This window comes from Egretta garzetta, unplaced genomic scaffold, assembly GCF_000687185.1.
Source record: "Egretta garzetta isolate BGI_Z169 unplaced genomic scaffold, ASM68718v1 scaffold343, whole genome shotgun sequence".
NCBI classification, from domain to species: Eukaryota; Metazoa; Chordata; class Aves; order Pelecaniformes; family Ardeidae; genus Egretta; species Egretta garzetta.
This window is the reverse complement of record NW_009259038.1, coordinates 23414-37205: the sequence shown is the minus strand read 5'-3', so window position 1 is coordinate 37205 and position 13792 is coordinate 23414. Positions and strand designations below refer to the sequence as shown.

At 47.5% G+C, this 13792-nt stretch overlaps 1 protein-coding gene across 2 annotated transcripts in view; it reads right to left on the bottom strand.

Moving 5' to 3' along the window:
* Positions 1-1275: 1275 nt before the first annotated feature.
* LOC104122711 (BRCA1 associated protein) overlaps positions 1276-13792 on the bottom strand; it is a 15059-nt gene continuing 2542 nt past the window's right edge. The window contains exons 3-11 of one of the 2 annotated variants that reach the window (XM_035890436.1): positions 13464-13577; positions 12822-12970; positions 10547-10622; positions 9769-9907; positions 9166-9275; positions 7364-7453; positions 5352-5455; positions 3741-3918; positions 3430-3511 (exon numbers count right to left, since the gene is read on the bottom strand). In XM_035890436.1, coding sequence (XP_035746329.1) covers positions 3759-3918; positions 5352-5455; positions 7364-7453; positions 9166-9275; positions 9769-9907; positions 10547-10622; positions 12822-12970; positions 13464-13577 — 942 coding nt within the window. In that variant the 3' untranslated portion in view covers positions 3430-3511; positions 3741-3758. Of the gene's footprint in view, positions 3512-3740; positions 3919-5351; positions 5456-7363; positions 7454-9165; positions 9276-9768; positions 9908-10546; positions 10623-12821; positions 12971-13463; positions 13578-13792 lie in introns of both variants that reach the window. The other variant, XM_009634883.2, reaches the window with a different exon arrangement.

The window sequence follows — 13792 nt, the reverse complement described above, 5'->3', positions numbered from 1 at the left end:
CCGCTGTGGCGACACTGAGTCATCGGCCACAAAGCTGACCTGTTGTTGGAATCACAGATGTCAAAATTTGACCGCAAGCTGGAGAGGTCTGAACGCCACCGCTTTTTCCAGGTACTCAGGTGTCGGGATGATGGGTAAGGAAGAGTCACAGACCGGCCTTCGCTGGGACGGCTCCCTTCGCCACGAGTGGGCTCAAGCCACACCAGCGCCGCTTCTGCCCAGCGGCCAGAGGGAGTGGGATCCCCCCCCATGGATCTACAGCAGTGAATAAACACCGGGATGGACACCACGGGTTGCTTTGCCACCTGGGGTGATTTTAGGGGAAGCTGGAGGGGACTCAAGGACTGGGGGTAACTCGCTTTAATGTAAAAGTATTCAATAACCCTTGCTTTTTCTTCAGTAACCTCTGCTTTTTCTGCCTGAGCTGCCCCATTCTCATCAGCCAGAGCTAATTACGCTGACTTATCAGCTCGTATCAGCTCAGCCGAACCAAACTTTCCCCTCAACCCAAAGATGATAAAGAGCTCGTTTGGACAGCGTTGCCTTCGAGTTAAAAAGTCGACGACTTCAAAAAGTCGCACTGTTCATCCTCCCTGCCATCTCCTCCCTCCACTTCCAGTTGAATACAGAAACAAAAATACCGCACGCTGTTTTAATTTTCAATCACGTTTTTTGAAAACGAGTTCCAAGATACAGTACAGCATCGTAGTGTTCTACACAAAGCAAGCTTTCAGCAAAAGGTCAGAGCATCTTAGATGGTGTAAAAATATATCTTAAATAAAATAGTTTCTATAGGAGAGCAAGCCGTGTTGTACATCTCTAGGTCCTTAGAATAATTTACAGAAGGCAGAGGCCTGGTTGTACAATCCACGCACTAGAAAAGAGTTCGCGTACATTCACGCTACAAAGGTAGAAAAGGTGAAGGGTTCCAGGTGATGGGGGCCGATCTCCAAACCCGAGCAGCGGATGCAATGAGTGCACCAACAAGCTCCCTGTATTTCAAAGTGAGGAAGTTCAACACTTCCAGACCCTGAAGTCAGGAAGCAGATTATAACGCATCACCTTCCAAGATTAATTCTATTTATTGTAACTCATCCCTTTCAGCTGGCCCAAAAGAACAAACTTCTAGCCATAAAGGACTAACTGGTTGATTTCTTTGTTCCAGCTTGGAGCTGGTAAATCAGAGCTGCATTTTCAGTGTTCCAGACCAAGACCAAGGTTGCTGTTCCTGCAGTTCAAACAACAGAAGAGGGATCATACTATGGTGTCCTTAGAATAATTTACAGAAGGCAGAGGCCTGGTTGTACAATCCACGCACTAGAAAAGAGTTCGCGTACATTCACGCTACAAAGGTAGAAAAGGTGAAGGGTTCCAGGTGATGGGGGCCGATCTCCAAACCCGAGCAGCGGATGCAATGAGTGCACCAACAAGCTCCCTGTATTTCAAAGTGAGGAAGTTCAACACTTCCAGACCCTGAAGTCAGGAAGCAGATTATAACGCATCACCTTCCAAGATTAATTCTATTTATTGTAACTCGTCCCTTTCAGCTGGCCCAAAAGAACAAACTTCTAGCCATAAAGGACTAACTGGTTGATTTCTTTGTTCCAGCTTGGAGCTGGTAACTCAGAGCTGCATTTTCAGTGTTACAGACCAAGACCAAGGCTGCTGTTCCTGCAGTTCAAACAACGGAAGAGGGATCATACTATGGTCTGAGGAGACAACTGCGGGCCCCCCCCAGCCATTTTTAATAAAGGCTTAGCCTTTAAACGCTCAGATTGCTGAGCACAACACAGCAACCAGGACAGTCGCTTCTCCAGCCAGGGTTAAAACTCTTCCCCACCCCAGAGCACCGAGCCTGGTGTATATTCTAAGTGAAAACCAACAACAACAAAAAAAACCCAACCCACAAACCAACCAGATTTATCCTTAAATTTCCCTTACGGGATCTGCATACCTTTGGGGCAAAGAACACAAAAGTTTTGCCAGCCGAGATTTTAGACAGAGCCACGTTTCAGAGCAGAACGGGCAGCGCTGAGTGGTCACGGTAACTGGATGCAACAGCCGCATCTAGCGGCGAGGGCCCAGTCGCAGGGCGGCGTGCTCAGCTCCACGGCAGCCCCGACCACCGCAGCCCCACGGGGAGGGGGCTGGCAGCAACCGCAAAGGCTGGGTACGGGCACAAAGGACGAGAGTTTTTAAAACACTGCGTTAGTCACTCTCCTCACCTCATTTCCAGGATGGCGGCACTGGAGCTCGTGCCAACAGACCCCCAGCGCAGCTTCACGGAGGGGATGCGCACGCACCCCGCTCCAGGAGGATCAGAACACCCCGGCAGCTGCGGATACGTAACGCGCACCACTCTTTGCAAAGATGGCTCTATTTAATTTGTAGAAAAGCCTGTAAAATAACCACGTCAAACAGCTTCCAGACTATAAAACTTTCACGCTTCCTGCCCCAGAGGCAGCAAACGCTGGCCCTTTCAAAGGCCACCTTTAAAATGAAGAAACAGATAGTAGCAGAGTCCCTTAAAGCGTTTAATATCCTAGATCACAAGCCTTCAGGACTCGTTCGGTTTCTTACACCACTAAGATGGTTTATTTTCCACACCTTGCTCCTTTTTATTTCCAAACTACAGTCCTACTCCTGCACTAGCAGTTCTGCAGCGTCAGAACTGCACATACTAAAGGGCAATATATATATTCTAATTTACACTGTTTATTAAATAAATTCATTTCTTAATTGAGAACACTTTAATCCAGGAGAAGAACTGGAGAAGCCTAACACACTGGGCCTAGCCTACTCTACAGCATCCCCTTAGGGAATGCAAAGTTTAACACATACACACCCACCCACCCCAAAACAGTTCACTCTCCCAGAAGAAAGTCAAACGCATGATAGGAGGGGCTTTGAAAAGGTAGGAAGGCAAAATGGTCGTTAAGATCTGCCTAAAAATAGCTAAGTAGTGCAGTGAAATGCTTTTAAGTACCACAGACACCTCCATTGACTGGCAGCCAGTTTTATGAGCAGCTCTGAAGACAATTTCTAGCTGAGCTTTAGTGAGCTGGGCGTTCCCAGCTGGAGTCCCGAGAGGCGAGCCTGGCCTACCAACAGCGCGGCTGGTTTCAGGATGGGAGCAGGGCACCCTGAGCTTCATTTGCCCCTCTTGCCACGGCCTCTCCTGGAAGAAGGTTTGCCCGTGCTCCCCGTGGAGGAGCTGGCAGAAGATGCCACTGCAATGTTGATCTGTCCTTCCTGAATCTCCTGTCGGGTCTCAGCTGGGAGGTGATTGATTTTCTGTTGCGTCTCTAAGTAGAACATGACATCCCGCAACTGCTCCTGGATCTCGGAGATCTGCAGGTCCTTCTGTTCACAGGTTTCCTTTAACACTCTCTCCTCCTCCTTGAGTTTGTTCTGAAGCAAGGCTTGGTTCGCTCGCAAACACTTATTCAGTTCTTGCTCCTCCTTCAGCTCGTTGGAAAGTTTAGCCACTTTGTTATTCAGCTGAGAACACCTTACAGAGAGAAGCACAAGTCAGGAAAGCACTGCACTACACCAAGATCAAACACCACTGCAGCCTTTTGATTTCCAGTCCCTTAGGGCAACTGACCCCCAGCTGAACCCAGCCCCAGCAAGACCACCTGGAACTTGGTTTTCTGGCAAAAGATGGGCAAGGGGAGGCAACGCAAGAGGACTCTGAAATCCCCCCAGGATTTTCTACCCAGCTTAAGGCTTGCTAGTACCTGCATGTCTGTAGGGTGTTACCCACATACGGAATAGGATGTTGTGAAGCAGAATCGCTTCCTTTGTCCTTCCGACTGCGTAACCCAGGAGAATCCTTTCCTTTGAAAGTTTGGTCCATCTCGTACCAAAGGCCAGAGGCAAAGAGAGAGGGTGCGTGTGGGAGCATGGGACTGTAACCTTGAACACAGAATCATTGAATGCTTTGGGTTGGAAGGGACCTTTAGAGGTCATCTAGCCCAACCCCCCTGCAATAAGTGGGGACAGCTTTAACCAGATCAGGTTGCTCAGAGCCTCGTCTGACCTGGCCTGGAATGTTCCCAGGGATGGGGCCTCCACCACCTCTCCGGGCAACCCCCTGCCAGGGTTTCCCCACCCTCATCGTAGAAAATTTCTTCCTTACATCCAGTCTAAATCTCCTTTCCTTTAGTTTAAAACCATCACCCCTTGTCCTGTCACAGCAGGCCTTGCTAAAAAGATTGTCCCCATCTTTCCTACAGGCCCCCTTTAAGCGCTGAACAGCCACAACCACATCTCCCCACAGCCTTCTCTTCCCCAGGCACAACACCCCCAACTCTCCCAGCCTGGCCTCATAGCAGAGGGGCTCCAGCCCTCGGATCATTTTTGTGGCCTCCTCTGGCCCCGCTCCAGCAGTTCCACGTCCTTCTTTTCACCACTGTTTGTAAAAAATTTCCTCCTTATATCCAGTCTAAATCTACCCTCCTTTAGTTTAAAACCATCAGCCCCTGTCCTGTCATGAGGTAATGTGCATCTGCAACTTATGGAATAGGCGCCGGAAAGGGCACAGAGGTTACATGGGGTCCTTAGAGAGCAAAGGACAATCAGGGACTACCACGTGCTGGCTCCTGCCACACTCTGAGCACAAGACCCTGAAGATACCATGTCACTTGGAAGCGAAGTGCTCCCACAAGGATATCAGTAGCCTCATGTTTCACAGGCGGTGCTTCCCTGCTCCTAACTCTTGTGGTTTTGCCCCTAAAGTTTGCTGGCATCACACACAGACTCCCTCCCGCTCATCAAGGTGAGCTGCATGAACCACAGCTCACGAGCCTGGGCTTCCTGCTCCAGCCAGGACCGCTGGAGAGGCGGCAGCGCCAGGGGCCCGGCGGGCTGGGAGGAAGAGAGCGCGCAGTCCCACCTAGGGAGCTGGAACACGCTGATCTGCACAGTCCCCCCCTGCCTGACATCTTTCATCTAGGCGCTTCCCAAGATCTACATTTTTCTCTGTGGTGGGTGAGATGCCTTTGTTGAGCTGCCTTTCTTCTCTTTGGATGTATCCGCCGATTGTGAAACAGCCTGGCGTCTCCTTCCGAGCAGGCAGAGGAAGGATTACCGAATGCTAAATATGCAGACCATGTAAAAAGAGCCAAGAGCCCAGAAGCTGCGTTCCACTCAACAGGCGCTTTCAATTTGTGAACACCTACAGAAACGAGAGCTTTTTTAAAAATAAGCTGTGCTCTCAGTATACCAGTTTAAATAGCTCAAAATTGCCCAGGAATAACAAGATTTTTTTTTTTTTTTTTTTTCTTTTTGGATGTCAGTGCGCGGAGTTTTAGCGGCTGCATGAAACTAAACCTGGCAGCGGTACCCACTTCCTTTCGACAGACTGCTTTTCTTTGAGCAAGTCATTCAGCCTTTGTTCCAGACTGTCACACTTCTCAATGGTCTCTTTAAATTTGGTCTTCATGTTGTTAATCTGTAAAAACAAACACACAGGCATTTCAAAGAGATCAAAGTCCTGCGCGCTTTCATTATGACATTCATTTTTCTGGAGCCATTTCTAGACTTTGACCAATTACTATAGCCAGGTAAGCAAAAGCTTTGAGGCAAGAAAAGGCTTGATTTTGATGCAGACCCTCTGCACTCACAGTTCGCAGCACCCCAGCGAGGAACCACGTTGCCGTGGAAGCTGCTCACACAGAACAGCAACTCAGGCTGCAGATCTGTGCCAGGCACCCCATTCAAACAAAAGCGGCATCAGATCCTTAACTTCCTATGGACCGCAGTTAAGCATTCATGGAGCCATTCTCTCAGACTTTTTTGTACCTGTCAGCAAACTTAAATTTCCATCTTCAGGCTTCACACAATGTCGGGCTTTTGCCCATTTTAAATTAAACCTCAAAGTCTGAAAATTAACATGCTCCTTTGCTCGGCACTGACTCAGCAGCTTGCTGTCATAAGGCGGTGACCTACTGACACGAATATCTTACTCATGCAAAACGCAAACAGAAACACACGTACGTTGGCTTCCTCTTCCCCTCTGCTTCACAACTCCAGGCTGCTGCTGCTGAGGAAAACCAAGCTCTCCTCCTCTAGGCACCGCACAGAATGCGTCAACACCTCTAACATAAGACTTGGGGGACATTTATAGACAGAAATACTTGTTTCCCCCCTATATTAGTGTCAAAAGCATGCCTGCGTGTAGCGGAGACGGGAATTTAAAGGAAAAATGCTTTCCTGGAGGAGCAATCTGGATAAATGTCAGTGTCAGCACACATGGTGCCTTCACTGATGCCAGAGTCAATGCAGAGCAGGTTTTAAGCCTTCCGGCCTTAATCACTGAATGTTTATGCAGCTGATGGTTAATTTGGGGAAGTAGCCTGAGCACTGCTAATGGAATACACTGCAGGGTGGCACTGATCCAGACAAGACTTACATGGAGCGAGGGCCACGAATAAAATCGTAAGGATCTTTAAACACGAAACCATGTTTGGGGCACAGATTGTAGTCGTTTCGCTTTGAAGCTGCTTTGTGAATCATGCTTCCTGGCCATGCGCAAGGCGATTTTCACTGCATCTTTTCCTTTTATAGGGCCCTCCATAAGATTTCTGGGACTGTTCTTTAGACCAAGGTCAATGACCACTCTTTCAACAGTCATAATTTCTACATTTACGGTGCTACTTAACCGCAGATAGGAAATGGTTAATTAGAAGTCATGCAGCAAGTTCAGTTAAGGACTCAACCCTAAACCCTGACTCACTTTAAACCTTGTTGAAAGGATCTAGGTAGAGTGAAAAGCATTAAAATATTCTCACTGGATTTCTGCTCATGACATTTTGAAGCAGTCCTGCCTACAGAATGCTTTATAGGACGAGACTCTGAACTTTTCCCAAAGGGTGATAAGGAGAGATAGGAGATCACAAAGAAAGGGCAAATCAATATGCATTTGGAGCAGAAAGACTGCTACCACTTTCTGCAGCCGAGCAAATTAAAGTCATATTGTCTATGCTACACTAACCTTCCCTAGAGATACACGTCAGCGTGAGACGGATGGCATCGGCAAGCAGGGATCCTGCAGCAGCACGGACTTGTTTTCATCACCGCTGCAGTTTCCTGAGCAGCACATTTAAATCAACCTTCAATCTAGGTGGCAATCTACCTACTTCTGCACCACTGAGCAGCAAATTGCTAGATCTGAGCATCGAGATAAGGGATACGTCTTGGAGCCAATTTTCTCAGCTGGTAGCGAAACAGGCTATGCGAGGCCACGTCACGCAACGCTCGGGCTGCGTGAGGGACTGAACAGCTCCATCTCCCATTTAACTTCACAGCGTCCAGGGGCCTCTCTCAGCAGAGCTTCACACGTGCCCAGAGCAGAGCTCACCTCTTCAGCCGTATCCTTTTCTATTCGGACAATCTTGTTTTCCCAATAGATTCGCTGCGATTCCAGCTGGCTTGTTAGCAAATATGAGTACTATAAACACAGAAGATATACACAGAACAGTCAGCTTTTACATAAGGGTGGCTATGCTGATTAAGCAGCCCAAAGGGCTCCAATATACAAATCAATTTAATCAGATGAAATTGAGCATACAGGACATTCTGAACACACATGTGAACTGCAGAGCCAGCAGATGCGTTTCACCGATTTGATTTCAAAATCAAATCCCTTGATTTTCTGAAGTCAAGGAAGGAGCACGACAACAAGGAACAAGTAAAAGTTCCACCAGGCCGCACCCAGTATCATGCCAAGAACTTTTTAAAGAGGAGACAGCTTTTTCATGGTAGTAGCTCTACAAGTTTTACACTCCACAGGAAAATGAAGCATCAACCATCCCTGCCACGAGAATCTGAGATCCCAAAGGCTGAGTTGCTGAGTTCCCCATTCACAGCCCCAAACCCAAGGCAGAAGGGTAAGCACATGTATCGATCAGCTTCACTGTAAGAACATCTCTGGGAAAGCATCCTCAGCTGCACATAACTATTCACAATTATTGTTCTCCAACAAGTATGGCCCATTCCAATGTTATTTTGGCACCTCAACAAGGATATATGCCTTATGTCCCATCTTTTCCCTCCTGGTTCTGCAAATGAGTTATGAGAAGGTTGGAAAATGCGATCGTTTCTTAGCATCAGGCTAAAAAGTACCAAATTAGGCATTCACTACAGAATTAAACATGTGCAAAAAGCCTTGAAGTCTCTCAGTAATATCAGAGCGCCAAAATACACTGCCAAATTGATCCTCTCTAGAAACATTTAGATCTGAGAAGCTAGATAGAGAGGTCTTACATACTTTAAGCACCAATCTCCCAGAAAAAAAGGGTTAAAAATAGCCGGGTTAGCATCTAGGCCTTACTCAGAAAATTCATGGAAAGGCAACCAAATATTTATTTGAGCAATAAGCTTACAAAGCCTGGTCTCCATGGGCTGTTCCTCCTCAGATACCCTTGTGTCTAATGCAGCTGAAATCATGCTGCGGTACGTCTGCTCAGCGGAGCAGTAATTTCGAGTTGCTCTCCTTTACCCTTCTAGTCAGGATAGGAGAAGCTGGCCAAGAGGTACAAAATAATCAGATAAGGAGAAGGGAGCAGAACAGGGCTGGTATCAGACAAGCCCATCAGCTTTCTTTGATAGCCAAGGTAAACACACAGCTATGGATTCCTGCATGCTTGCTCAGTTTACAAGGTAAACTACTCAAACTGACAGTTCCATACTCATCCTGGCTCTTAAGCCAAGCCACAGATCCACTAGGAAGGGTCTGGTGAGTGAGTCTGGGAGTTCAGATCCATTTCTCTCTCCAATGACCCAAGTGTTTGCAGCAGCATAACCAGCTAATCTTCAGTCTACCAGAGAACACAGGATGAAGCTGCAGCCAGCTTGCACTCAGCTGCATTGGCTCTGCAGAGCCAAGAAGAGGTTTTTTTGGTCTGGTTTTTTTTTTTAAGAAAAAAAAAACCCAGTAAAAACATCCTGCTTCTGCTCTGCAGAGCCAAGAAGAGGTTTTTTTGGTCTGTTTTTTTTTTTAAGAAAAAAAAACCCAGTAAAAACATCCTGCTTCTCCTGAAGATGATTGCCTACATGCAGGTCTGCTGCATAAGATGATGTAATTTTCCCATAGCCATATCTGGATTTGAAACACTTCCACACAGCAGCACAATGCAGAGTCCAACAAGCCAAAATATTTACCTCTAATTGTAAGGCATCAATTTTCTCTTCCTGACACATATCTCCCTCGCACTCATACTGAACTATCTTCCCATCAGTTTTACTTGCAACCAGTCGATGGACGTAGTTATCTGAAGAGAGAAAATTCAGCCACAGGGAGTTTTAGCTTAAGAACACTCAGGTTGACACCAGTGGAAATACTTTATGCAGCACAATTAACCATGCAGACTGCTGCAACAGCGCATTAGCAAGGCAGAAAGCCAACAACAGATGTATTTGTTATTTAGCAGACTTTGCACAGACACCTTACAGGATATTTATTACAACAGCCCATTCCCATACCTCAGGGCAAATTGATGGAAAGGGAGCAACAAACACATTCCACAGAGACTACAGGACTGCCCCGGTTCATTACAGAACCACATTCTCCCTCCTCCATCTGCTACAGACCCACAAAAACTGCTATTAGAGAGGAGATGGATGTTCCCAAAAGACAAGGTATTCGTACAGATGCAAACCCCTTAATCTCCAAGCAAACTCTATCACAAGTACTCTTACTAACGGGTCCCGAAAGCCGTTTTACAAACAAGGTCATCCTACAAGAGGGGAAGACAGAGCGCTTACCTCCAGCATAGTCCCAGACCCGGTGGTTGGTCAACTGCATCGCGTAGGTGTGCTGGGTCTCCTCAAAGTGTTTGTAAGCGTGTCGACTGACGTACCGGCCACAGCCTATGTGCCCACATATTAAGCAGATCCAAAGGTTCTGTTAACAAATGAGAAAGCTCTGTACGTACGACACTGTCAAGCAGTGGTATCGGCGCTTTGAGAAAGTGTGATCTGACACGGATGGCCTGCCGATGCCGTGTACCTCCAGCCAGTTCCTTAGAAAGCAAACAGCATTTGCTTTTCTCCCTCCTTCTTTGAAGCCTTGCTCAGCTGGAAGGCTAAAGAGAAGGAGGTACCTGCTCATTCAAGCCAATTACAAGCCTGCAGGTGCTGGGTACACTGATAGATTATCACATGCACAGATGGAAGAATGGCCTCAACTAACGAGCGAGGCACCTCAGCAGGACCACAAAAGCAAGCTCTGAAGAGCACAGGCTAGAAGGCACCACCAAGTGCAGTGTTAGTTTAGCTGCCTCCTACCATACTCATCTTATCACACACGCTCTGATCAGCTTAGGTGCTTGTACTTCTAAGAATCAGAAGCATCTGTCAGAACAGGAAACCTGGGAGGTAAGATCCCTTCCCAGAACTGATTCCAACTCAAAAGGAAAGCAGATACAGTGCCAGCTGGTAAAATCAGCCCAAAAGCAGCCACAGAATTAACCCCAAAAGCAACTAGAGCAGCTGTGCAGTCAGATCTTTCTAGATCACACTCACCATCCACCCACCTACTTACTTCTTGAACTCCACACTCAAAACACTTGTTCTCTTCCACTGGCTCAGGTGTTTGGCAGTATCTGCAGACAGGACACCTAGAGGGCAATAAGCATCATGATTAGACACAAGGAGCTCCATCTTAATATTATGGTAATTAAAAAGAGAGCCAGAGAGCTCAAAGTAAATGCCTTATGCAGTGGGACGCTCCTTATGTGTGTGCATCTCTCAGCGCACGTTTTCCCCGCTCAAATTTGCCTCCATTCCACACAAGGCTGCTGTTTTTAAAGCCAGTAAGTCACAGAAGAACAAAGAACAGTTCTTCCAAAGCCATTTCACAGTCTCAGCTTGATCTCATTTTGCTGCAGTCCAGGTGTAGAGAACATCTGCAACCAAAAGCCTCAGTGGGGCTGCCAGCAACCTCAGCCTCTGCCAGTAAGCAAAAAAAGCCACGACTGAGCTCAAGAAACACTTCCGTGCCTCAGCCATAAACACTGCAAGAAGCACTCGTATAGATGTGCTACACATCTCTAAACATTGCTCCTCCGGACCGCTGCCAGCTGACATCTTCCGTTCTCCATTACCTGCAGGGTTTTATGCAGCAGCTACACGCTGCTGTGGAAGGACGCTGTAACTACACATCGCCGAGGACAGTGGAGTAGCGGAGGGAGGTACCTACACTTTGCAAAACATACCCTAGTACTTTAAACAACCCGGAGAACATGGGGAGATGCTTCAATTTCACCCCAACCCAATGGATTCAGCACTTCCAGGAAGAATAGCCCATCACTGTACCCTAAAAGAATCAGTAGCAGGCACCCCACTGACGTTTCTTTTGAAATTATACCACTGTGCTGCCAGAAGGATGGAAGACCCAAGACCAGCAGGAACCTTTGTCCAGACTGTAAGCACTCGATGCTCAGCTAGGCAGTGGGGTAACTGAGGCTGCACATCCTGTTGCCAGGACTGTTTATGTATTTCTTGTTAGCTGCTGGATAAGCTGCAGAAATATTCAAGGGAGGAGACAATTGGATTGCAGTCAGCTTTCTCTACAAATTCAGGCACTTACAGGCTCCGTGGCAGCTAAGCAAAGTGGACAGGGATTTTCTTTTATTGTTCTCCTAGACTAGGAGCATAAGTTCTGCTTAAATTGTATATTGGATATTGAAGTGCTATTTTGGATCTTGCTCCCACACTGGCTAAGCTCCACTGCTTCAAATTTAAACTGGTTTTGATTTATGGAGCAAAGCAGCCCATAAACTTGAGTAGCTAGAAATCTGATTAATCTTACCAAGGTTCTGTTCCTTTGGCTTACAAGTGATATACAGAGGGCTAAAATTTTCCTCACGCTCCATCAGTGAATCAGGCAATCATGGGTACCGGTGACAGAGAAGAAAACACAGTGAAGATTGGCAGTCTTCTGCTGCAGTATCTATGACTGCCTGATGTGCAGTAAGCCAGCAGTGTCCAGAAGAATGCAAAATACACACAACTGATAGCAGCACCTGGGTGCCAGTTGGGGGCTCTGCAGTCAGGAGCTCAGACACACTGAACTCCTCATCTACGGGGATGTGAAGGATGGCAAGAGCAGGAACAGGAAAAGGTTAGCAGCAGTGAAAAGAAGAGCTGCTTTAAAAGCAGGCACAGGTCCAAGCCCCAGCCCTGCCCAGTGCCATGGAGGGTCTCCGTGAGCCAGCGACACAGCCTCCCATCGCTCAGCCCATACCCAACCTTGCCTATTTACTGAGTGATCTTGTCATCAAGATCCTGCCTCCCTTCCTTCCCTGCCTCCCTCCCGCCTCACTTCCCAGTCCTGTCCCCCTGTTCACCTGCTCTCGCCCAGCTCTTTTTCATCCTCTCCCAGCATCTAAGTGAGACAGGCAAGGCTGCTGCCCTGCCGGGCTCCTGAAAGGCCTCCCAAGCCCCAGCCAGATGCGCAGATCTGTCTACAGCGCAGCTTCAGCTATGCCGAGGAAACAAATGACTGAACAGACACACAAGACGGAGCGAAACAGGGCTGTGTGTGCATCCAATGCTGTTTACCCCAGTATTCTTATCCTACAAGATTTTAAAATAATCAGCATCACTCTACAACTCCATGCTTTGGCCCATGGGAAACATTGTTTAATTACTTTTGGCGGGGAGATTTCTCTCTGGAAGTCCCTTAACAGGGAAGAAGAGCATTAGAACTTGCAGAATTCCTGCCCCCACACTCTGATGAGCAGAACCAGTCTTGTCAGCACGTAACCATCACACTCAAACAGTTTTAGATGTGGAAATAAAGAATAGCCTCTTACGTGGTGTCTTCCCACCGCTGCAGACACTGACTGTGAAAGCTGTGGTTACACAGCGTGGTAAGGATCCCGTTCACGGACTCATCCATCCTCTCCAGGCACACTGTGCACTTCGGGAGCTCTGTCAGATCCATCACAGGCAGGCTGGCCCCCTTCAAAAGGACAAGCAGAGACAAATTGCTCAGCACCTTGTAATCACCGTATGTTAAGCACCTGCATAAGAAAAAGTCAAATTTCTCTCTCATTACTGCTGGCGCTAGGGTACAAAAACACTGCAAAGTAATCCCATGAGCCTACACAGCAGTTAGAAATTTACTGAAAAAGAAAGCGGTCCACAACATTCAGTAGACCACAGCCAGAACCCTCTTCACAGCATGGGCGCAGCGCAGCTGCTGCCAGCCCCATTCTGTTTTCTGGATTCACTAAATCTTCTGCCCGCAGCAGGTTTAGGTCAGAGATGCTGCAGTGGTGAGGCATGAAGCCCACGAAGTCACCAAACAAACTCTCCCAGGTAGCAACAGCACTGGAATGGGAAATGGGTTTGGCTTGATAACAGTCAAGCAGTTCTTGCAGCATTCTGCCCAGTCCAAATAATCCTGCTAGAATTCCCTGAAGGGCAGGGAAGACAAAACAAGACAAACTTACATCTTCTGATTTGAAGACTTCAGCCCTTTCCACGTACACCAGCTGGCAAACATCCTCCTCTATAGAGTTGAACTGCCGGCCATTGCATGCCATATAAAAGCTATCTGCATCAGCCTATGCACAAAACAAAGGAAGCCGGTTAAAAAGAGAAAACTCGCAGCTGATAGAACCAAGGAAGAGGAAGAGAAATCTGCCGTATCCTCTCTTTTTCCCTCCACCAAGCCCTGTAATACCAGCGGTATTTCACTAGCTGCTGCCAGCAGGCATTGCATCTCGGCACTGGGTTTAGCGCTACCGACAAGAAGTGAAGTTCACAGCAGTGACAGCTA